The 24,849-nt window shown below is 30.5% G+C and overlaps 4 protein-coding genes across 6 annotated transcripts; 2 read left to right on the forward strand and 2 right to left on the reverse strand.

The window, feature by feature from the left end:
* Positions 1 to 810: 810 nt before the first annotated feature.
* On the reverse strand, positions 811 to 2,838 carry LOC111274923 (bidirectional sugar transporter SWEET2a-like). Its single transcript, XM_022859946.2, has 6 exons — positions 2,655 to 2,838; positions 2,007 to 2,043; positions 1,691 to 1,907; positions 1,420 to 1,578; positions 1,212 to 1,331; positions 811 to 1,057 (listed from the first exon to the last, which is right to left on the reverse strand). The coding sequence occupies exons 1-6, from the start codon at positions 2,713 to 2,715 to the stop codon at positions 950 to 952; spliced, it is 702 nt and encodes a 233-aa protein (XP_022715681.1). The 5' UTR covers positions 2,716 to 2,838; the 3' UTR covers positions 811 to 949.
* Positions 2,839 to 3,379: 541 nt separating this feature from the next.
* LOC111274924 (5'-3' exonuclease family protein) lies at positions 3,380 to 9,946 on the forward strand. 2 transcript variants are annotated; one of them, XM_089755307.1, is made up of 15 exons: positions 3,380 to 4,069; positions 4,711 to 4,830; positions 5,493 to 5,616; positions 5,734 to 5,871; positions 6,011 to 6,220; positions 6,427 to 6,602; positions 6,691 to 6,763; positions 6,856 to 6,979; positions 7,644 to 7,822; positions 7,911 to 7,965; positions 8,042 to 8,391; positions 8,477 to 8,528; positions 9,109 to 9,328; positions 9,424 to 9,611; positions 9,704 to 9,946. In XM_089755307.1, exons 1-14 carry the CDS (start codon positions 3,909 to 3,911, stop codon positions 9,503 to 9,505), a joined length of 2,064 nt encoding a protein of 687 aa, XP_089611433.1. In that variant the 5' UTR covers positions 3,380 to 3,908; the 3' UTR covers positions 9,506 to 9,611; positions 9,704 to 9,946. The 2 variants fall into 2 exon arrangements, with proteins under 2 accessions (XP_089611433.1, XP_089611434.1); XM_089755308.1 differs by having other exon boundaries at positions 3,534 to 4,069; positions 6,427 to 6,601; positions 6,690 to 6,763; positions 8,048 to 8,391.
* A 4,689-nt stretch (positions 9,947 to 14,635) lies between these two features.
* Positions 14,636 to 15,316, reverse strand: LOC111318677 (protein S40-3-like). Its single transcript, XM_022921553.2, has one exon. The coding sequence runs from the start codon at positions 15,183 to 15,185 to the stop codon at positions 14,739 to 14,741; it is 447 nt and encodes a 148-aa protein (XP_022777288.2). The 5' UTR covers positions 15,186 to 15,316; the 3' UTR covers positions 14,636 to 14,738.
* A 6,750-nt stretch (positions 15,317 to 22,066) lies between these two features.
* Positions 22,067 to 24,808, forward strand: LOC111274926 (pentatricopeptide repeat-containing protein At4g18975, chloroplastic-like). Of its 2 annotated transcripts, none has more exons than XM_022859949.2 (6): positions 22,067 to 22,388; positions 22,495 to 22,616; positions 22,713 to 22,809; positions 22,960 to 23,103; positions 23,631 to 23,843; positions 23,988 to 24,808. In XM_022859949.2, exons 1-6 carry the CDS (start codon positions 22,329 to 22,331, stop codon positions 24,180 to 24,182), a joined length of 831 nt encoding a protein of 276 aa, XP_022715684.2. In that variant the 5' UTR covers positions 22,067 to 22,328; the 3' UTR covers positions 24,183 to 24,808. The 2 variants fall into 2 exon arrangements, with proteins under 2 accessions (XP_022715684.2, XP_089611304.1); XM_089755178.1 differs by having other exon boundaries at positions 22,123 to 22,388; positions 22,706 to 22,809.
* The last annotated feature ends 41 nt before the right edge of the window (positions 24,809 to 24,849 follow it).

Raw genomic sequence — 24,849 nt, forward strand, 5'->3', positions numbered from 1 at the left:
AAGTTGGGCGTAAAGTGAGTCTCACTTTAAAAATAAAATTTATAAAAAAATTATTTATTACATATTAAAAAGTTTAACAAAAAAAATGGAGAAAAAAAAAACAATCAAAAGAATAATAAAAAGGCTGACATTTGCTTAAATTTTGGTCATTTGGTCATATACTGTTCATCTGTACATGACCAAAATTTAAGTTATGAATTTTCTTTTCATATTTTGCTTTCAATAAAATGATTGCAATGTATTAATAAAAGAATGGATCATATATATTAGAATTTTGAATTTTAAATTTGTTTAATATCATTAATAGTTATATGAATTAACTAAATTAAGCTTTATTTTTTATTTTTTATTAATCAATGAAAAATTAAAATATAGAAAGAATTAGATATCTTTTAGCAAATTAACAGCAAAATAATCTTAAAATCCAATGATATATGAATTCATATCTTGATTATAATTTATGAATGTGTGGGTACATTTATATTAATGGAGATTTTAAATGATTCATAAGTGCACATGGGCATAAAGTCAGAACTCTGAAGTATTTCATTTCCTTTTTACTTTTTCTTTTTTTGTTTTGTGCATGATCTCTTAATTTATGAAGTCTGAAGTTACCCTCTATTGAAACGAAAGTACTCCACAGGAGAATGTGTGTATTACCCCATCTTATTCTTGAATCTTTATCAACCCAAAATCTTTTTTTTTTTTTTTGTTATTCTTTGAGATCAATGGGTATTATTACATATATAAAGTTACATAATATATAAATTACAACATGAATTTGCTTTTGCATTTTGCAGCTATATATATATATATATATATATATCAATTTGCATGATCTTCTCACAGGAACAAGGGGAAAGGAAAAACATTCTATGCCAATCAAACTGGAAAAGCTGAGTGGCAAACAGTGTTCATTCTATATTCTATACACTAGCTGAGCTCCCTTTCAAGGATCTATCAGGGGATGCCTCGACTCCTCTTGAGAAGCACTATTAAAATAGGCATACAAGGCCAATTGGACAGTCCCCAGAACTGTTCCAATTCCATTTGGAACCTGTACCAAGGGAAGAAATTTTAGAACAATGCTCTCGTATTTACTGCTGGAAACCAAAATTGGGGACCTTCGGCGGTCCTGACTCTGATTGTGATTGAATCAATCAGTTGGCATTGGAACAAAATATAGAGCAGTGGCAAAAGAAATAACTTACATAGATGAAAGCATCATGCTTGAACATTCCATATACAAAGAAAGCCAGACTCATCAAGAATGTTGCAAGGGAGAGTGAGAATGGCATGTACTCAACGCTTCTCATTTTGATCACCAAATTCTGATGTGGGAATGTACGTAAAAGAACTTGAGTGAGAATGAATTTCGCAATCTAAAGGTCGAAGTATCTGAAACTCTGATAAACTTACAATTATGAGTAGAGGAGAAGCAAACATGGAAATCAGAGATGCAACACTTAAATATCCAACAAAAAGTTGCCGTGATGGAGGGTCCAAGAATCTCAGGCTCACAAAAACTATCAAAGCAAATATTGCAAAAATTGATATCAAGAATCCCAACATCTTCAACTGCACACAGCATCCAGAGGACAGTAGAACAATCATGTTAAATTACTCTTATATAAATGGGCATTTATAATTAGATCATCCTGCCATAACAAATTATTAGATTCTTAAGTACCTTCACTGGCTTTTCAGCATATCTAATAAAAATGGTGATATAAATCAATTGGAAAACTGCTCCAATGGAATTGACTGTTGCCACCAGGATAATACCAGGAGATACAAGGGGCATGCCATACCAGAGACATATCAAGCAGTTCAAGAGGGTATATATGTAGGGCATTCCTGAGAATTGTTCTGTTGACTCATTTCTGATTATTCTCCTGAATGTTGATCTGGAAGACAGAGAAGGAAAGTTTGTGTAAATAAGCCTTCTAGTTCAGCTTTTGCACATGATCTTTGTTTCATTCTAATAGAGGTTTAAAGTAACTTACATAGGTGACAAGAACAGCACAAAAGCAAATATGTTACCTGAAAAAATTGAAATCAACAGACTAGAATAAGAATACTCTTCAAGCCGTCCTGTATAGAAATAAATTTGACTCTTTAACCTGAAATTCTCAGTTGTTTTGATTGTTGTATGTGAGATTGAATATGGAAAAACAATTGTTCTTATAAGACATGTTTCAACTACGAAATGTAAACTTCCTATCCCTTTTTTTTCACCCGTTTTCTCAACATTTTAAGAAGACTATGTTCTCTGTCTAAACATTTGAGCAGACAAATAGTACATGTCATGTAACATATGCAACTAAACTGCTCCAGGTTTATGAATAACGGTGATTAATTCTATCTCAAAGCTATCGAATTTCAGCTTATTTTTCTATTCCGTGTTCATATTCAATAATATCCAACACCAGTCACCAACAGAAAGGGAACTAGGAGCAAGAAGAAGAAAGAACTGGCATGGATTCCAAATTCAAACTCAAAAAACCCCGTCATGTGGAATACAACAAATAATTTAAACAGTTGTCTAGCTTATTGACATTTCAGATATCAGCAAAAGTATATGTTAATCATAATATGAGAGGTGAAAAAGGAAGCTTGGTAGACAAATAAAAGGAAAAATATAGACAGGCGACCTGCAACCCCAGCGGAATCACTGCAAACTACATAAACTGAAGATAGCACTGTTGAAGACATTTGCAAAACTCAAAATATCTCTCTTTTCCCTCTACCTCTCCTCTCTTCTCCCTTCACGTTTGTACTTTTGCAAATAAATCCCAATTCCCAAGAGAAAGCTAATAGTTATATATATAAGACACCAGCTAGATGATCGAGCCAAATAAAAGAATAAAATTTTTCTGTTTATTTTCCTTTGGATAGATTTTAAAACCACTAGTTTTCATTGTCCAATTATTAATTTTCTCTTGCTACTTTTACTTTTGCTCTTTTTATTGTTGTGTGTGTTTGATCAGTGTTCACAAATCATCACATGCTTGAATATAGCAATACTCGCAGAGTCGCAATCAATCAGTTAAAGAACAGCTCAGCCTGGCCCAACTTTTACAGGCAAAAAATTAAATGGTTGAGCCTGATCCAAGATATTTTTACTTTCTGAATTCTGATACATCATTGCCATTTTCATGGATATTTTTCACAAAATAAGTGATAGAGAACTCTTGATTTCATGAATATCAAACCACAAAAACTGAAAGAAGAAAGAAAAAAACGTCTGTTTGTCCATAAAGAAAAGTCAGTTAAGATATATGGTGCAGAATCAAACCAAGTTTCCTGGTGTAGGATTACAGAAAGATTCAAGTGGGAGGGAGTTACTTTAGTCTTTAGCTTATCCTGATGTGAGATTGAGACCTTTCTAACATGTAGTTATTTATGTATTTGTGTAAGCCACATGTTTTGTACGTGCCTAAAATGTGTTACCCTGCCTGGACATTCCAATCTCAATCCATCGAATTCTCCACCTCTTGTTACGAAAACCTCAAAACTTTTTTTTTTTATGCAATCATTCAGAAACTAAGAAAGGAATCATAACCCATGATAATAATAACATGACTGACCTTTTTTTTTCATTGTTTTTGGGTAAAAAGCCCGACCTTTGACTCTGAGGCTATGAGCAACGTTACCTTTGGGTTTGACCCATGCTAGTGGGACCCATCAAATCATCCCACCAATTCTTCCCGCCTAAAATTTGGGCTATTATTATTATGTGCTTCTTCTGTTTCCATGGAATCTCCAATCTTTCTCTTCATTTATCGGCATATACGATGTTAACGATGCAAGATTAAGTTGCTGGTCTTTACTTTCTTTTGTTACAAATTCAAGCCCCTGAAATCCAAAAGCTGATTCAGATATAAAGAAGAAGAAGAAGAGTAGGAATGGGAATACAAGGGCTTTTGCCTCTATTGAAATCAATAATGGTACCAATCCATATCAAGGATCTTGAGGGCTGTACCGTAGCTATTGACACCTATTCTTGGCTCCACAAAGGGGCCTTGTCTTGCAGCACTGAGCTCTGCAAAGGATTACCCACCTCCAGGTCTCTTTCTCTCTCTCTCTCGCTTTCTTGTTCTTTATACCTTGTAAATGCACAGCCAATAAATATCTGTTTGTGGCTTGTTCGTTGGGAATTTTCAACTTTTGGATAAAATGGGTTAATGGGTATTAGTTTAATGATGATACTGGCCTGGAGAAGTTACCTTATGTTTCTTTATGTTGCCTCATGCGGATGAAAAGTATTGAGATCAATCTGGGTTACTTGGATGATGGGTTTTCTCTTAAAATGGTCAAAAGGATGCCTCTTTTCTTTTCTTTATTTTTCTTTCTGCTGTTAAAATGGTTTAATTTGGAATGTTTCAGTTTGCATTTCTTAATTTAGTGAAGTTTAAGAGTAAAAGAGAAAGTGGTTTTCTGCAATTTATAATTTGTTAAAATATTGTATTTTGTTCCGACAATCAATGTGCATAATAATTGAATTTGTAAAGGGGATTATTTATTGTCAGAAAGGAAAAGCATACTTCTGGAATAAAATTTATTAAGTTCCCATTCCGTAGCAAATCAAAGCTTCCTGAGTTCAGTTCACCTTGTTTAATGATGAATGAAGAAAGAGCATGCGGATGAAGATTTATTTCTCTGCTTCTGTCCATTCTAACGTGGGTGCATTGTTTTCTGATCCTCTAGGCACATTGAGTATTGCATGCATAGGGTAAATTTACTGCGACATTATGGTGTTAAACCTGTTCTTGTCTTTGATGGAGGTCTTCTTCCGATGAAGATTGAACAAGAGAACAAGCGTGAAAGGTATGTTAAATATTTTTTTCTAAAATGCTAAACCTGATTTGGATTTTAAGAAAAATATGGATTAGTCTTTTCTTTATATTCAACTAAGCAAATTGGTAAACAATTTAAAAGGTTGCAGTCCTAATTACATTGTGTTGTTCTTTTGCATCAGTTGCCTATCCACTTTAGGTGTCAAGTTTATGTATTTAACATATATTTGATGTGTCTTCCTATACGTGTAGTTCTGCTTCATCGTTCACCAGCTGTTTATAAGTTGTTCTCACTGATCATTCTCGCTTTCACATGGTCAAAATTTTGGGTCATATTTGACTCCATGGTTTATAATAAGACTGAAACGAGAATTTTAGATAGGCTCTGTGACTTGGTGTGGGAGAAGTTATGTGCTTTCTTCTTTCAAATTGCTTCATATGATGAAGTTCCCTTCTCTAAGGTACTAATATTGGTTCACAGTACATGAATGCCTCATATTATAGTCAGCCAACCACTAAAAGAAATGTATATTTCAGAATGTACAAACTCAACCTGCCTTTTTTGGGTGCTCTGTTGTGATTCCCCTCTCTATTGCTCTCTTTACTTTAGATGTTAGGGCCTAGTTTTGCATGATATACATTGACTTCATTATGGGTTCATTTGAATTTCTGTTTTATGCCTCAAAAATGCAGGGCAAGGAAGGAAAATCTTGCACGAGCGGTCGAGCATGAATCATGTGGAAATTCTACTGCTGCTTATGAGTGCTACCAAAAAGCTGTTGACATTTCACCTTCAATTGCACATGAATTAATCATGGTAAGTAATGAATTGTGAAAGAGGTCTTGTTAGATTTCTAGAAGGAACCAATCTTCAAAGACTCCTTTATGTTATACTGTTTTTTGCTTTCTCTGTTGACATGGTTGGCTGTGGAAGGTCTTGAAGCAGGAGAATGTATGTTATGTTGTGGCACCTTATGAGGCTGATGCACAAATGACTTTCTTAGCCATCAGCAAACAGGTTGATGCTGTCATCACTGAGGACTCTGATCTTATACCCTTTGGCTGTCCTAGAGTGAGTTCTGTAGCAATTGATTATTCTTAACTTCATAAAACAATTTCTCTAACGTTTTCAAGGAAAAGATACTTGATTTTGTGCTTTTCTAGTTTCATCTTTCTGACTCTAAAGTGTTACTATCCTTTATCTAATGCAGGTTATCTTTAAAATGGACAAGTTTGGGCAAGGTGTTGAGTTTAAGTCTTCCATGCTACAGCAAAACAAGGATCTAAGCTTTGCCGGATTCACTAAACAGACGCTGCTTGAGATGTGCATCCTGAGTGGTTGTGACTATTTGCAATCACTGTCAGGAATGGGTCTGAGAAGGGCCCATGCACTTATCAAAAAGTTCAAAAGTTATGACAAGGTGAGTACCGTCATTAATGCTCCCAATAGATTGAATATCTTTAACAAGATAAACTATGGAAAGCTGTTAGAGAAAATGATGGTAATGGCTTGTAATATTTTTAAGCACTCTTTCATATCTTCTCTTTTGATTATACTAATTCTTCATGTCTCTGTCACTGGTTTGAATGATTTCTCTTATACACAAAGTGATGTTTTTCCTGTCAGGTGATCAAGCACCTGAGGTACAATACGGTTTCAGTTCCTCCTCTTTATGAAGAATCATTCAAGAAAGCAATATTAACCTTTCAGCACCAACGAGTATATGATCCAATCACTGAAGACATAGTACATTTATCTGACATATCCAGCAATGCTGGTGATGATTTGGACTTTTTAGGCCCATATCCTTAAGAAATTATCATATTAGTTAAACCTTTTTTTATTACTCCCTTTATTGAGAAACTTTTGATAAACCTTAATTTGGAATACACCAATACCCCAACAAATAGCTCAAGGCATAGCAAGAGGTGATCTTGATCCATTTACGCAAATGCCATTTGAGGTAATTGTTCTATCTACTTTTCAACTCTATATTTTTCTTTCATCATTTCCACTACTAGCATTTACTTTTGAATGCTTGGTCTTCTTTAACAGGGTGTGAGTGATAGTTCTCAGCCGGTGCCCAACAGAAATTTACAGCCCAAAAGTTTTAAACCTGAGAGTGAAAGGAAAAAGCTAGATTTGCCTGTGCAGAAGAACCTTCTGACCAACTATTTCTGTATCCCCTCCTGTTAATTTCTCTTAGCTTTGGTTTATTGCATATTTTAGGGGAAAAAATACAAATGGAGATAGAATGAGCGTTATGCAGTTATCATGAAGCAATCTAGTTTGTTTCACACTTTAAAAGAATACAAAAGGGGGCATCTTTTCATGGTAGAGAATTCTTTTTTCTGGCATTTTAATAATCTCTCTGAGGAAGATTAGACAGTTTCTATTCTCCGCGTTACACTCTTCTTATATGACCTTGCTTGTGTGTCTATTTTCTAGCAAATTAAACAAATTTACTGGTGTTCTTTATGCTATGTTTTTATTTGCTCATTTTCTTGGCCCAAAAAAATTGCTCACTTTTCTTGGTTGAGGAAATCTATGCAATTCTTCCAAAATGGTTACAAATAGCGGGGTCTTGGGAGAAACAAGTACCACTATGACAGAAAAGGAGCTGGTAGAAGGCTAGATTGCATTCAGAATTTCAGACAAATATGGAAGATCTAAAATGATTGTGATAAGTGTATTGAGGAGCCAAAGCGACATATTTATATAAACTAATGTCTTAATAGTTATATCTAATTGCCTTTCTCACCATTTACTTCCTTTGGGTGATTCTCTCTTCTTGCTTTCTTCTTTGTCTTTATTTTTTTACCATTGTTCCTTAGCAACTAAAGGCTTTGCATCTCTTGAGGCAAAAAGAAACTTCAGGGCCCCTCGGGTATCACCTAAGCATTCAAGTCTGGTTGCTAATTCTTCTATCAGTCCTGACGAACACATTATCATGGAGGATGCTGCTTGCAAAATTGATACCTTGTTGTCATCCTTACCTGACTCTAAGAATACTAACAACTCGGTGAGTGATACAAGTGAGAGTTACGACAAATTTTAGTTCATTTAAATGGTTTTCAAAATTTTTATGCTTTCTGCCTCAAATCCTGCAGGTAGAAAATGGTTTTAATTCCAAGCTTCTTGAGTACTCAGAATCTCCAAGTCAAGGTAAGGATATATGCTTGATAGATTTATAATTCTACGATGAGTTAATGCTTACTTTGAGTATTCATGAACATAAAAGCCACAGTGGATGAGATGAGAAGCCTTGACCATGCATTGCTGCTAGAATCCGGCCAGTCAATACATAGACCTTCTGCAGCTTCGTGCAAGGAGCATGATTACAGTATTATCCTAGATGCAGCTAAAAGCAAAACAATAACAGAGAGCAGAAAGGTCATTGTAAAAAGTCGCTTCTTTCAGAAGAAGCAAGTTAACGAGAATGATCTGGAAGATAAGCAAGTAAGATTTTGTAGCAAGGGTGGTATTGCCAATGACTTTCCTAAGAGTGGCAATCCTGATAGTTACAGGAATACCTATCTTAAGGGAATGACTTCAAAAAGGAAGAACTCATCACTTGAATGTGTTGAAACAGTCAGTGCTTTCACCTTCTTTTTTTTTTCCTCATTTCATAATTCATAATACTCTTTTCTTTTATTTCTAATTTTAGCTTTTTCAGGAAAATGTGAATCCCAAGCAAATCTACATGGATGTATCCTTTGATGATAATGGTAAGCATTGATTATGAAAGCTCTTAATGAACTATATATTTGAAATTTGGTTTGTCAGTAGATGCGGGATCTTTTTATCACAGAGAAGCTGATTAATGGAGCAATGCTTAAAACAGCATTTTGACTTTAAATCATCTTAATCAACAGACTTGCATGCTTATGTTTCATTGTAATTGTTGCCCATTTTATCTAATATCATTCATTCATTCATTCATTCCTCCCCTTCCCATTATAGTCATAGATTTTGGTCTAATTCTTATGTATTATTTCATTTCTCATTGTGTTTGCTTTGGAACCTTATTTATTGCGTCACTGTGCTAAAAGTGGAAACATATTTATATTGCTTGATTATGTTGCTTGTTATTAGTGAACATAACTTATCGGCTTTTTGCTTCACTGATAACAATGCGAAATAAGATTGAAGCCAGTCAAATAATGGTCAAGTATTACTGAACATTCATCTGGCATTATTACTATTGATGGATAAACTAAACCAGTCTTGCTTAGTGCTATTTATATGGCTATCACAGTCCAACTTTAGCACAAAAGGTAATAGTTTTTACCTGTTATTTATTTGTAGGTCATTGTGATCCTAATCTTGAAGCATTACTGGAGACAAAAGCTGGAGAGGCAAAATTTGGATCAAACATTTCACATTTAGGCCATTACTCTGACATAGCTCAGAAATCCATGGAAAGATTTGTTTCCGTAATATCTTCATTTAGATTTTCATCACCTGGTTCTCGTGCTAGCGGTCTTCGAGCCCCTTTGAAAGATGCTAAGAACACATGTAGCAATAGGTAAACAGAATTACATCTTTATCCTGTAGTGAATTGCACTTAAAGGTTATTTTCCTAGCATTCATCAGTTAAAACTTGGTTTTTATCCATTGAAGGTCATCTGCTGCTGTGGATCTTAGCCAGTTTGCTTATGTAACAAAAAACAAGAAGGCTACATTAGCATCACGCAGATTTTGAGTTTTGGTAATATCTAGCAGGAGTGCAGAATTTCGTAGTGGCTAAGCAGTCAAATCCTCTGTTGCCATGGCTATTGGTGCTTTAAGTCCATTAATCTGTTGATATTGTAAGTGACATTGACATTCTCACCTTCATTCATGTTTATTTAAAGTTGTTTTCCTTGCAATGGTTTTCATATAGAGAAATTCGTGGTTTCAGCCTTTCAAAATGCTCATGATGTTGGCCTGCTGAGGACTTTAAATGAATTGAGGCCAGCTGCATTTTTGTCTTCAAGAAAAGATGCTAGCATGTACCATTTTTTTTCATTTTCATTTATATGGAGCTCCTGACTGAAGAAAATGCCAACAACATTGGTTTTTTAATTGTTATTGTTCATTAAAGTTGCTTTCTGGGCTAAAATTCTGCCTGTCTAAAATCTGAATCCCACAGATTTTTCTCTGATTAACATCGTACTTTATTGTGTGGTTTGATTTTTAAGGGAAGAGACGAGCCGATCGTATGTTAACGGTATATGTATTTTGTTGTTATGGAACGTCTTATACATATGGTGATTGGTCTTGTTGATCTTGATAACGTGATTAGTGCAAGGGGCTGACGAGAGCCTGTCGTGAACTTCCAATTTTGGTGGTTCTTTTCTATTCGAGTGTTGGCTATTCGGCTGGCGTGCTATAATTGATAAAGGGTTAATGAGTTGTCACCAGGTCGGCACGTACTGTTAGTCCAAGGTAGGTAATGACATTCACAGGGAACTTGGCCCACATAATATTAGCAATTCATGCAAAAATGAAACTTGGGGTCTACATTTCATTTCATTAAATATAGCAGAAAATAAAAGAAGAGATTTAATTCAGTAAGCTCACCATTTAGACTTTGGTTAATAGACTTTTCCCTATTTTGAAAGTTAAAAATATCAGTAAACAAAAAGAGACATTCTGAGAATTCATTATTTATAATTTATAATTTGTTTTATATATATATATATTTTTTGCCTTTTTTTTTAATAATTGAGATTATTAGAAATTAAATTTTGATTATTAGATTTAAGAGTTTATCACTCTATCAACTGATTATCTAATTGTTTTTTAGCAATTGGAGTTATTAGAAATTTAATCTTGATTACTGAATGTAAAGTTGATCAAGAGTATTAAAAAAAATATAGCACGTCTTATAAGCAAATAATATTTCTCAAGAATTAGCATCTTAATTTAAGGTTCATTTGAGAGTTTTATTAAAAACATTTACATTATCAAAAAATACGTTTTATGATTTTACCCTTAATAGAACTTCAAATGAAAATTTAGTCATTTGTTATCAATTGATTTATAAATCTGGAAAGTGGTCAAAGATCAATCATTCACTACTAATTAAAAAGTTTTTAACTATGATCCTTTACCAAACCAAATGGATAAGGTTGGTACTTTGGTGCCACCAAGTCTCTAAAACCAGTTCCCAATTGTTATGTTTTTACTTGATGAAAAACTGGATATTATACTATAACATGTCCTAATCAAAACCTTCACGTTAAAGTATATTAAAATACTTCCTAGAGTGCACTCCAATTATATTCAGTAGCCCAAATAACAAGGAATTCTTTGCAACACGTCTCTCTTTCTTTCTTTCTGTTTTACATCAATTATCTTTTTATCTTAATCTAGTTGACTATATATATATCATTGGGTATTTGTTTTCTTTCTTCTTTTGTGTGATAACAACGTTTCCCAAAACAAGTGTTAGGAATATATAATAGCATTAGCTGCATGGAAGGTTTATTCTTGTGGAATTGAAAAAGCATCTTCTACTAACTTTATCCGTTTGGATTTCTTTTGTTTTTGTGGAAATTGGAAGTTGTTTGAATGTGGTTTTGATTTTTTTTTTTTTCTTTTTCACTTTTTCTTGAAGGAAAGTGAAAAGGGAATTCATAAAATTTTCTACATTCTCGAATAAAATAAGTGCTTGTTGTTTTGCATACACTTTCAAATTTGCCCTTGGAATTGTTTTACAACAGTGGTTTACAACATATTCGTGTTCCATAGGAGAAAGGAAACCGACACCGAAGAGAAATAAAACACTAATCAAGAATCATGATTTAAAAAAATAAATTGTGTTTAAAGAATCTATGGCTGTGATGTGATCCACGTCATTAATGAGATGTGATGATCTCTCAATTTGTTTGGTCTTTTTTTGTCTGACACGATTGGTCTGAATCATTCACAATAACCTCGTGCACCACACGTGGCTTCGTTGTCAATTCTATCCCAAACTCACAATTTAATTATTGACTTATTAATTAATATTATTTTAATCAAAACTCATACGATTTGATTAATATTAATTTAGCAATATATAACATAAAATATTTCTGGTTTACTTTTTATCCACATAATTGTGAACACGTGACGAGTGCAGCTGATTCAGTTGTCATCAAGATTTAAAAAATAATAATAAATGATATTAATATGTAATATAATAATGAATTTGAAACTTAATAATTTAAATATTTTATATAATTATAAATTTATATTTAATATATGTAATTTTTTATTCTATATTTTTATAAAAATAATAATATAATAATGATGTTTAGTACTTAAAAAAAAAAAAAAAACAAAGGGATAATGACATGGTAGAATATAAACATTATTAGGTCCTATTGTTGGGGAACATGTTTAATTATTAATTGTTGAATTTACTTATAATGATTTAGTAGCTCTAACTTTGATTCTATTTCTTCTTTTTTTTTCATGAAAAGGGAAATTGTACTTAATTGAAGTGAAGAAGGTAATCATATTTCTTTTCAAAATTAAAAAAAAAAAATGTTAGGAAAAAAAGCTTTTATTTTATTAGTGTCGTGTCCATTTGCCTGAAATAGCTAGACAATCTAAATCATCACTGCCATTATTTTTAGATTTTACCAATCCCCCAATTATTTTTCGGTATTTGAAAAGAAGGATTGCCATAAAAATTATGGCGATTATTGTAAAGAAAAAAATAAAAAAAAATTAAAAATCGACTTGAAATTATAGTATTTGATTTGATTTAATTTGAATTATTTTTTATTTATTTCAAATTTAATTTTAATTAAATTCAAATATTAAATATATATATTAAGTTTATATTAGACTTTGAATCAAAATATAAAAAATAAAAAATCAAATCAAATTAAATTATATATTTTTATTAATTTTTATATATTTTAAATTTTTATAAAATAATTATTTTATATTTAAATTTATTTAAATATATTAAAATAATATACAAAAACAAAAAAAATTAAAAATTAAAAATTAATGAACCAAATTGATAGAATTCTTTTTAAATTGAATTCAAGTAAAAATCGGTTTAAATTTTAAAAATTTATAATACCATATATTATTCAAAAAATTAAATTAAATTTGATTCAATCTAAATTGTTATCACCATTTACTACAATATGCATTTTATGCACGTATTGAACTAGTTACCTCAATAAGTCTATAAATTTAAGGAATATTGACTCTTCATTTTTTTTGTATGATGTGTGCTTGGTTTTTCAAAGAGAGAATTTAACAAAAGGGAGAGCATTTGTTGGGTAACAAACCCAGAACACAAAAAAAATAATTTTGTTTTCTTTAATTGAATTAACAATGAAAAACAAAAAAAATTTATAAAAAAGCTACAATTTAAGATAAAAAATGAGTTACGTTATTAAAATTTAAAATTTATATCAGTTAAATATATAAATTAACTGAATTAAATTTTAAATAAAAAAAATTATTATAATTAACAATTAATAATGTGAAAACAAAGAAAAGATGAAACAATTTGTAAGTAAATAGACAAGTTGAACAAGTGCATGAACAGGAATTAAAAGGAATTTAAAAAACAAAAAAATAGATGGAAAACTAATTAAGAGAACAGCAATCTATAGAAATAAAGCAAAAGAACAAACTTGTGGTTTCTTTAATTTTCATGATTTGTAATGATAACTTTTTCTGGTGAATATGCATGAATGTGGGAAAGGTACTTAATTTTGTAACTCATCAAACTCTTGGAAACTTGAGCCTTTCTTTAACAGAAAATTTCAACTTTACAGCAAACAAATGTAGGCATCTTCAATCTTTATTATTATTCCTCATGAATGTAATAAAAGTTCATTCCTACCCACAATTGCTGCAAAGGACGAACAAAGTTTGATCGATCCCAAAATCCTGGTGTCAAGTAGTTTTTTTTGGAGATTCGAAGAGATCCCCTCAAAAGAAGTTTGTTTGACTCCCTGCTTAAAGGTCTAATTCTCATGTTGTTATTACAGTAAACGAAAAAAAAAAAGAAAAGAGTACTTAGCACTTGTCAATTGCCATTATTATTATTCTTTTTATAAAACACGCTATAACTGGAAACAAAAAAAAAATTAGAAATGTTTGAGATTTAAAGTGTTGAATGTCAAATCTTAAAACAATTATACGAATGAATTAAGTTAAATTTTAAATTTTTTATAGATATCAACTTCAACAAAACTAAACTATGCTGATCTTTATAGAAATCACATGTCCAAATTATTCTGCCTATCATCCTCGGAAGAGCCTATCCTATATATTAAAGTCGGTCCTACGAGAAAAACAAATCTCAACTCTATTGTACCAGGACAATACAGTCTTTTAAAATGGCTGTAGTTTGTTAAAAACAGGTAGCTACCTTTATAATAAGAAGCTAAAGTTGTAGTAGTTTTGGAAGAAAACGACAGTTTTTTTTTTTTTTCTTGTTCACTTTAAATCCAGGAATCCTGTTTTCATTTCTGCTTTAAGTCTCTGGCAAAAAAGTATCGATCTCTGAGCCTCTCGCAATCAGAAAACCAGCTATTCCTGCTGGGGTTATGTCCAATATCAAGACAAAGCCTCCAACAGTTTTTTTTTTTGGGGATGGCGGTGCCGAGGTTGCCTAACCCTCCACATATCCTAAAAGCTACACAAAAGCAAACCAAGCTGGAATTTTGCAGTATGTTTGCTTGATACAAAACCTCCAAGCTGAGAGATTCAATCATAAGCAAAGAGAAATACTAGTAATTGTTGAAACTCATCTATATTTATCTGTTACTATAATTAATTCCATTTTTTTTCCTGTCACAATGAATAAAAAAGTGAAAAAAAAAAGCCCTGATAATAACAAAGGAAAGCAAATTTTTCCCAGTTCATTTCTGAATTGTGAAATGAATACCAAAAGAAGAAAGAAAAAAAAAAGGGAGAAGATTTGAATATGGTTATGCTTCCAAAAATCCTGTCATTCTAAGAATTGAATTGCGAACTTGACTCAAATCCCTTCCTTTAAGTGTCCTTCCATTGCCAGTACAAACCGAAAACGCCATCTTCCCAGCAATTCTCCTTCCTAAAATCACATGGGGAGGCACTATTTCCCCTTCCTCATCTTCCTCAAAATCATCAGCTTCACTGCCGCAATGAAAAACACTACCACCGTGATGATGGCGTGGAATGTTAACAGGAAGCGAACCGGAGGCTAACTTCTTCTTGGAATTATTTTTCCTGGACTTCTTGTTGTAGTTACGTGAAACAGGGCCATTTTTGGATAATCCTTGGTAATCCAAGTGCCCATCATCATTATCAGCAGCATCCTCGTCATGTTCGCTGTAATGTTTGCTGCTGTGGTCGGAAAATATAACGTCAGACTCTTGGAATTCTGCGTCAGCCATGAAAAGGGGAATGGAAGATCAGATTAGATTGTCCTGATAAATTTGTACAAGAAGAGAGGAAAGTTTTGCAAAGGGAGGGGAATGGAACACGGGGAAAACGAAAGGAAAAGAAAGAAAATTTATAGTAGAGAATCTAAATCGTAGTGAGTACACTCTTTGTTTTTTACATTGGCGTTTGAGAAGAGATGGCGTCATCTAAAAGGCGTTGAGTGCGGTCCCCGCTTCCTCTCTCTATAATAATAAAAAAAAATTAAATTTTCCTTCACATAATCTATTTATCTTTCAAGTTTTGTATTTTTGTTTAATTATTTATTATTTTTATATTAAAAGTCAGTTTCATGTTCCGATCATTTGCTGGTAATATTCAAATTTGATCATAAATGTAGAATCTAATAAAAATTTTACTTATTCTCAATCCCAAAAGTGAGAAAATTTTACAATTAGGACGTTTGCACCTTGCCTTCTCAAAATAGATATTATCAGGGTGGGTGAATTCAATAATATGCTTTTGGTGGAATTCCAACTTTGTTTCCCTTCTCGGACCCATTCAAAAAGATTCAGAATTTTTTTTGTTGAAAAAAATTTAAAAGTAAAAGAGATTAACTCATCTTTAAAGTTAAAATAAATCATTAACTCAATTAAAATTTATGAATTCTTAAATTTTCATCCGAAAATTTTTTAAATTTATAAATCGTTTATTATCGAACGAGTTGAGAGGATTTAAACTTAGATATTAATGCATTCAACATTTGTTTTTTATTATTTTTGTCAATTCTCGTTGATAATTTATTATTTATCAATTGTTAATATATGAATAACTGAATAAAGAGGATTTGTTTCCTAGATTTGTTTCAAAACAAAACAATTAGACATACGCTAAGTCAACTATAAAGTGTATTATCCACATATGGATCCTTGATTTTTTGAATTGTTATTTTTTAATATTAAAATTGTTAGAGATGAAATTTTAATTTATAAAATACAAATTTTAAATTTTAAATTTTATAAAAAAATAATTAATATATATGGCAAACAATATTTTGTCTAAAAATACAATATCAAACACTTATAGATATCGCCCGCTTCAACGTTTATTAATTAATATGTCTGTCTAGGTTGGGCTAGTGCGTGTGTTTTTCGATTGCGTAGGTTATGCAGTCGGCTGCCTAAAACAAAGCTTCCCTAATCTCGTCTCCTTTTCTTTTGGCTTAGGCTTTCTCTAGTGTAACTTCTTCAGCTAATTTATTGTTTCACAAAATCGGCTTAACTGTTATTGGGTTTTTTTTTTTTTTTCTCATTTTCCCACACAATATTTGGTTAATTTTTATTTTATTTTTTATACTTTAAGTGTTAGAAATCAAACTATAATCATTAAAATCAAAAGTTTAATAATTTATTAATAGATCAAATGGTATTGACATGAGATTAATATTTAGAACTAAAAACAACTAAATGATATTTGGGTTTGCTTTAATTGTTGATTTGTGTTTGATATTTAAGTCGAAATTTAACTTTTCAAGGCTTTTAACTTCCACTGTTTAGTTATAATAATTGAAACAATAAGGATAAGTTCCTTATAGTTCTTACAAGCATGCCATATATGTTTCCTTCTGGTCCGACATCACTTCTGGGCACTTGACCAATCTTAGTTGGGGCTTGAAGATGTGTTGGAATATATATACGACTAACTTTTTTATGATTATATGTCTTGATTTAGGGCAGAAATTTCTTCCCCACATGGCTACTAGAGAAAAAAAAGGTGTCACCTTAGACTAAACATTTAAATGGCAAGAAAAGTCTAGCCTTGTGTAATGGTGTCAACATAATCTCCTAATCATGAAGCAACAAACAGAAACACCCTTATGTTTAGTTGTTTTGGTGATGATAAAAGATTGATTTTGGTAGGATTTGGATAAATTTTTTTGCAAAATGTTTATATTCAAATAATGTTTGTTTATATATAAACTCGAAACTTTATTAATTGATTCATGTAATAACTTTTAAGAAATAATATCTAATAAATTTGAAATTCGAATTTTAAAATATACAATCTCTTATCTTATTTTCAAATTACAATCTCATTTATAAGCAAAAATGTTTATATATGATTATTTACGCAATTATTAGATAATAATTTTTATAATAATTCATACATTTCATTAGAAAAGTTATGACTGCATGGAAAAAAAAAGTAATTTATTGTACAAAAATTTAGGGCAAATAGATTATTCCAAACCCATACCAAAATAAATATCTATGCTATGCATCTAAGAAAGTTTTGGTAGTTGTGCATTTGAGATTAATATAAACAAAGAGCCACCAATGAGTTTCGAATCTAAATATTTCATAGCAAAAAGATTGAGTTCAACCAATTAATCCAACTCTTTATTTGTATACAAAAATTTATAACTAATTACATAAAATTAAATGCAAAATCTAATAATTAAAAAAAAAACTCTAAGTCAATTTTATTTATAAATTTAAAATTTAATTCAATTGATTTATATAATTATTTTTAAAAAAGTAATATCTAATAAGTATAGAGTTTTGAATTCAATACTTACAATCAATTTTTCTGTTCCAAAGTCAAAACTTTTTTATATAAAAAAATTCAATTCCTTTTGTGTACAAACTTTAGTATGTGTTAATTTACATTAATACTACTAAAAAAAAGTTGAATATTGCAAATTTTTTATACTTGGATATTGTAATTAGAACTATTGTAATCAAATTTAAATAAGTTTACAGATCATTGCTTTATTATCAAGAAGGTGAATCACATAATTAATTTTTACAAATTCACCAAACAAATTGATTTATGTGAAATTTTGTCCTTTGGGATCAAAATGGAAGGAGAGGGGGGGGGGGGTAAATCTGGCTAACGAAGCGGAATCAAAGGGGAAGTAGCTTGGCTGAAGCAAGCCAAAAAATGCTGTAACTAACAATTAACAATTCAAACCAATGATTGGATGAACGGCGTAAGTTTAAATTTTTTTTTTTTTTTATATTTTATATGTTTATCATGTATGCATTTAATTATAAATTGAAAAAATTGAAAGTTAATATAGTTAGCATTCCCTTTAATAAAAACTAATTAACAATCTTACAAAAATGATTGTATAATTGTAAAAGAAAATTTTGTTTTAATGATAAATAAAATGTCTTGAAAATTTAAAATCTCAAATTCAAGCTTTTATCATGTTGTGAGTTTGATTTTAATTTTATATTGAATTTATTTAATTATATATATGATTTGCTTGTTTGATTAAATTCATTGATTTTTTATTTGAGATTTATTATTATATTATATATATTTTTTGTAATTGGAATCTTGTTAAAAAAAAAAAAGACATGATTGTAAAGTGTTTAAACTAATTAAAATTCCCTCCAAATGATCAATATATACATTTTCTTTCTTTTGAAAATGACCATTCACAAATTGAAGAGAGGAATGCTTACAAGGATCATTAAAAGCCGATCTAGGGCTAGGGGATGCTAATCTAATCCAATGATAGTCATAAAATACAAGACATCTAAAAGGGGCATTAACTAGCTAGGGGCTTTAGAGTTAACACTAGATTTCTTGCTAGAAGATTGATCCAACCCTTAATGTTTTATCAAATTTTCTATCCTTTTCCCTTCTTTTGTCCTTGATATCAAAGGAATGTTGCCATGAGAAATTAATGTTTATGACAATTAGTGGGGAAGAGACCAGAGAGTGAAGACTAATTCATTTTGGATTTTGGGATAAAAAAAACAAAAATTTCAAAGACGTGGTCCTATAGAAAAGCAACATCTACGATTGGGGTTGGCCCCAACTTGGGTACTTGACGTACATATCTCCTTTTTAAAGAAAATGACACCTGACCCGCCCACCCAAAGGTCGCTCTCTTTGAATTTTTTTTTTCCCTCTGAAAGTTTATGATATTGACTTCAATCTCATCCCTGAAATTTTCGGCTTAATTGGTTTGTGAGAGTTTGTGTCACGGCATTAGGATTTGGCTAGGAGTTGCTTAATTTTGGCCAATTTGGCATTTGAAACTTTTAATTTAATTTGACGTTACCTAGCCAAAAAGTCAATCTTTTTTTTTTAATTATTTAAACAGTTGTGTTTTTATTTTTTTCTTATAAATTTTTTAAAACGAATGTTTTATTTTGTCATTGAGTGATTTCAAATTTATCGATAAATAGTAAAAAAATGAATTTTTATAAATTTATTGAATTCGATATAAATAAATATATTTAAATCGATTAAAAAAATATTAAATAAAATCTTAGAATCACTTACTATCAAAGAAAATATCAATTATAAATATTAAGAGTCAAATTTTTAAAATTGTAAAATTAGAATAATGTTTTAACAAGTTAACTGAACTAGATAAGGTTGGAAAAAATTTGGGTTTTTATCTTATCCTTTGAATTATTCATTGCCTATCAAACATAAGTAATTAATATACTAATACTTTTCCATCCTTTTAAATTTCTTACTATTTCAGAGGACGAAATTGAAACTTTTACCATTGCAAATTTTCTTCAAGAAAAAAGTCATTAGGGTCCATTGATTTTATGTTTTTAAGTGGTTTAATAGGTAAGGGCAAACCTCATGCAAATAAGATTATTCCTTCCATAGAGTTTTAGTTAAACACATAAATGAAGATTTGACAGGTGTTGAATTTTTTTTTTCTTTTGACTATAAATTATCTTCTTTATCAAGAATGTTATCCAAAAGGACTTTTGGTTATTCATTTGTTTTTAAGTAGTTGGAAATTTATCCTATACACAGTCTAAAACTTCGTCGACAAAAAGATCATACATATCGTATTAGATATATTTTAAAAAGAATAAAAAAATATGTGATGATGAAATTTAAAAATTTTACCATTTGTTTATAAAATAATAGTCTTTTTTATGTAATTAATAGAAAGACAGTAATTTTATACAATTAGAAAAGGAATTCTAAACCAGACCCTTGAACAGAGTTTTGTACTTAATTCTAATCCAATGACCTGAAACTATTTTCTATATTCTCTACATCTGCTGTTACAAATTGAAAAAGATATAGAATAGTAAAAAATAATATTAAGTATTTGTAATTCGATTTTAATTAAATTAATTAATTAAATTGATTTAATTTGATTAATTGATCGATGATCAAATTAATTTGGATATATTATCAAAATTAATTTTAAAGAAATTTTAATTTTTCATTAATTCATTTGAAAGTTGAATTAATAAAAATTTAAATAAAATATTATAAAATCTATATATAAAATTTTTTATTTCATTTTAAATTATTAGAGTTTTGAACTTAATATTATTATGTTTGAATATTTTTATTGGATAATTTTATTTAATTTATTTAACATATGAAAAAATAAGAATTAAAAAGACAATATAATTTAATATATTTTATTATTTGATTAATAAAAAAATTAACTGAATCATCAAATTAATTTTAATTAATTAAATAAAAATAATATAATATAATTCAATTAATTTAATTTTAAATAATTCAATTCAAAATTATGATAAAAAAACACTCTTATATAATAATAAAAAAAATTTCTGTAACTACAATATGCTTCTGGCCTATTCGGTCGAAGTACAAGCAAATTGGTGAGGCCTTAACACGGACTTCTGGTTGGCTTTAAAGAAGTATGCAAGTGTTGCATCCACCAACATTTGTGACTGTCCCGGTAATAGTGATAGTGCCATCAAGGTTGGGAATTGCAAACGGTGGATGATTGAGGTTGACTGACGAAGATTAAATGCTGACTTAATTTCCTTTTGGGCCTTGGGGCCAGCTCTGCAGAGATAGAGAAGCTAGTCATCATTCGAGGCATCAAAGATGAGACCAGGATCTGCTGCCCTAATAGGTCCGAAATGACCGGATCCAAATTGGAAGGGAGTTGCAATATTGCCAAACTGAATCTGTTGTTTTTTCTACGTTCTTTAGCACTTTCGTATGAAATTTGTCAAATGTTATTTTATTTCTTTTTAGAATACTTTTAAAACGGTTCTTTTCCAATAACGTTTAGAATACTTTTAGAACAGCTCTATTTCAACAAACACTTCTTATACAAGCTTCGGTCGATTAAACAAGTTTTAAAAATGATTAAAGGATTGGAAGTTGGGACGATTACTCATGTTCATACGTGACTATGCAAATAATTAAGGTAGTATTTGATACGGTATAATCATTATAAAAACTATGATGATTAAATAATTATGTTTAGTAAGTATTTAATGATTTTATGTTCCTGTAATCTAGATTATTGAAAGTGATTAAATCATTATCTTAAATATTGATTTAATTTTTATATAAAAAAATGAAAAAATTTTATAATTAAAATGAAATGATATATAAAATTAATAATAATTAATATTATTCATTTAATATGTAAATAAAAAAATTGCTTCCTGTTAAAGTTGTAATTTTTTATATTTTTAAATAAATATTTATTGTAATAAGTTTAAAAATAATTTCAAAAATAAATTTTTTTATTTTTTAATATTTTATATAATATATATTTTAGATTTTTTCTTATTATAAATTTAATAGATTAGTTTTATTTTTTAATTTAAATATTTTTACATAATTTATATTATAAAAATTAATTTATTTATCAATAGATATATTTATTAATTTAACAATATTAAAATTATTAACATTGTAATTATTAGAATATACATTATTATTTTTATACTTTTTAAACAAATACAATGATCTTTAATTTTTAAGAATTAATAATTATTAATCAAATAAAATGATTTTAAATTAAAAATGATAAGATTACTTTGATAACAAATTTAATTCGGTAATTATATTATCATAATAATCTTATAATAACATAAAAAAATTGAGAGAAAAAAGTTGAATATACTCTTCATTGGAAATTTCTTCAGCTCAAAGTTTCAAGCCTTTTGACGCCCAATAGTTCTCCAAAGACGGCCCACCTGATTAGTACTATTCTACAGCTAAAATATTGGGAAAAAAAAAAAAAATCCTCTGATCTCTGTTTCTATCTCTACCCCCCTCCCTCTCCCTCGTTCAGTCTCTCTGAAACTTCGTAGTTTTACACTTTCACTGGTTCAAAGCTGAAAATTCAAAGTGGTTCTTTTTAATGAAGAAGAAGGGCATCAATGGCTCTTAGTTGTGTTTATTCAATAATTTATCCTTTCTCTCCATGGCCCAAAAACAAGGTTGATAAATTGAGATTCCAACGAATCATTTTTTTTTTTTTTCATTTTGCCACCTTATTTTCACCCAATGTTTGTAATTGAAAAAGGTTGAAAATTTCTTTTTCAGGTTCGAAGAAATGAAGTGGCTGTTTTATTGGGTTATGGGTTTTCAATTTGCAGAATTCCCAATTTCAAATGTTCCCAAAAGCTGGGTGAACAATCGTTGGGCATTTCAAAAGCTATTGAGAAGTGGGTGTCATATAAAAATTTGAATCAATTTATCAAAGTATTGAATGATAATGTTCAACTTAGAAACCTAAAGTCATAAAATTCTTAAGTGTGCAGGAAACCAGTGAAGAAGGTGGGAAAGAATGAGCATCACTTGTGGAAGAAAAGAGATTCAGCTGGCTCTGGACAAAAGGCACTCAATCTTGTTAGAATTGTAAGTCTACTTTGATCATTTTCAGTTGATTGAGCATTGTTTTGTTTTCAGTTATTTTATGTTGTATTGAAGATAAAGCTATGCACACTTTTGATTCTATATGTGAATATTTTTGTTGGGTTATTTGTCTGAATTTGTTGAAATTAACAGGTTTCTCAACTTCCCAATGAAAAAGAGGCTGTTTATGGAGCATTGGATAAATGGACAGCTTGGGAGACTGAGTTTCCATTGATTGCAGCAGCTAAGGCTTTACGAATTTTGAGGAAGAGGAGCCAATGGCTGCGTGTAATTCAAGTATGTTGGTATTCTTGCTTTGTGTTTTTAATCTTCTAAACTGGTATCATTGTTGTAGGGAAGCTTATGTGGTTAATAATTTTCTGTTACCTTCTTGTTTGTTTTGCGGGTTCAAGCTAAATATGTGGAAGCCTTTGATATAGATATTCTTCAATTTTATGTCAGTGTATGTATATTAACGTAGCCATGTATCATCATATTTGATTTTATGAAATCTTCTCGATGTGTGTTGCAAAAGGAAGCTAATGCTATTATTTGTGAATAGATACCTTGCTCATGCTGGAAGATTCATTGAATGATTATTTGATATGCTTCTCCTGATTTAACCTGTACTTGTCCAAGGTTTGTACTGAATGGATGCTATAATTTAAGATTGAATGATTATTTGATATGCTTCTACTGATTCAACCTGTACTTGTCCAAGGATTGTACTGAATGGATGCTATAATTTAAGTTGTAATTGCAGGCATAGTTATGTAAGTATTTTGTGGGGCTAAATTGGATTTTACAGACTCACTAATGGTCAGGTGGCAAAATGGATGTTGAGCAAAGGCCAAGGAGCTACGATGGGAACATATGACACCCTTCTACTTGCATTCGATATGGATAATAGAGTGGATGAGGCTGAATTATTGTGGAACATGGTTTTGCATACAAACACCCGTTCGATCTCAAAGCGATTATTTTCTAGGATGATTTCATTATATGATCATCATAACATGCAAGATAAGATAATAGAGGTACGTCAATCACCAATCCAAGTGCCATACAAAACCAGTTCTGCAGTTTTTATTTGACTCTTGTAATTGTGTTTGAGAATTTTGTACCAAATAAAGTGAAAGCATGCTTTGGTTCTCATTTTTTTTTTTTTTTTCCTTTCGAAGGTATTTGCAGACATGGAGGAGTTGCGTGTAAGACCAGATGAAAACACGGTCAGGAAAGTGGCTCATGCCTTTAAGGAACTTGGCCTAGAAGACAAGCAGAAGTTGGTTCTTAGAAGATACCTCAGTAAATGGAAATACATCCACTTTAATGGTGAACGGGTTAGAGTAAAAAGGTTTGCATCAGATGAAGATTGATATTCAATCAAATTGAGTGCTACTTTCTTGGCATCAATGATAAAACAAGTTTGTGTCTATTGTGTTGGACATTGCCAACTAGGAAAGTGAAATCATGGTTGTAGCAACAAGGCATCTTCTTATTTGCTTTCGCTCAGATAGGTGACCCTCGCTTGAATGTTATTTGAATAGTTTCATCATTTCTGGTGGGTCGCTTGATCCCTGTCTATAACCGTGGCGTGGATGTTGCAAACCTGTTCTTCGATTATCTGGGGATATGTATGCAGAGGGAGGGCCAAAAGAATTTTCGCTGTTAATGTAGAACGTATTATGAGATTTTGTCTCTGTAAGGCTATTATATCTTCAGATCATTAATGATTCAAAAGATGTTTCGGTGTCATACAAGTTGGAATAAATATTTAGACAGCTTATAATGAGAAGAGAATGGTGCCACTAAAATATTCTGGGGTAGTTAGTTTTTTTCTTCTTTGAATGCCTCTTAAGGTGGTCATCACAAAGTTGTTAGGTGGCGTAAGACGATGATAATGGCTGTAATAGCAACGAGGTAGTGGTTGACGATGGAACTGGCCATGGTGATTTAATAATTTTGAATTGCAGTAAATGATTGTTTGGCTTTATTATGTTTATTATGTGTTTGAGGATTCTGATAGTTCATTGGTATGGGCCA

The sequence above is a fragment of the Durio zibethinus genome, chromosome 26 (genome assembly GCF_047325235.1).
Source record: "Durio zibethinus cultivar Kanyao isolate XHJ-2024 chromosome 26, ASM4732523v1, whole genome shotgun sequence".
NCBI classification, from domain to species: domain Eukaryota; kingdom Viridiplantae; phylum Streptophyta; class Magnoliopsida; order Malvales; family Malvaceae; genus Durio; species Durio zibethinus.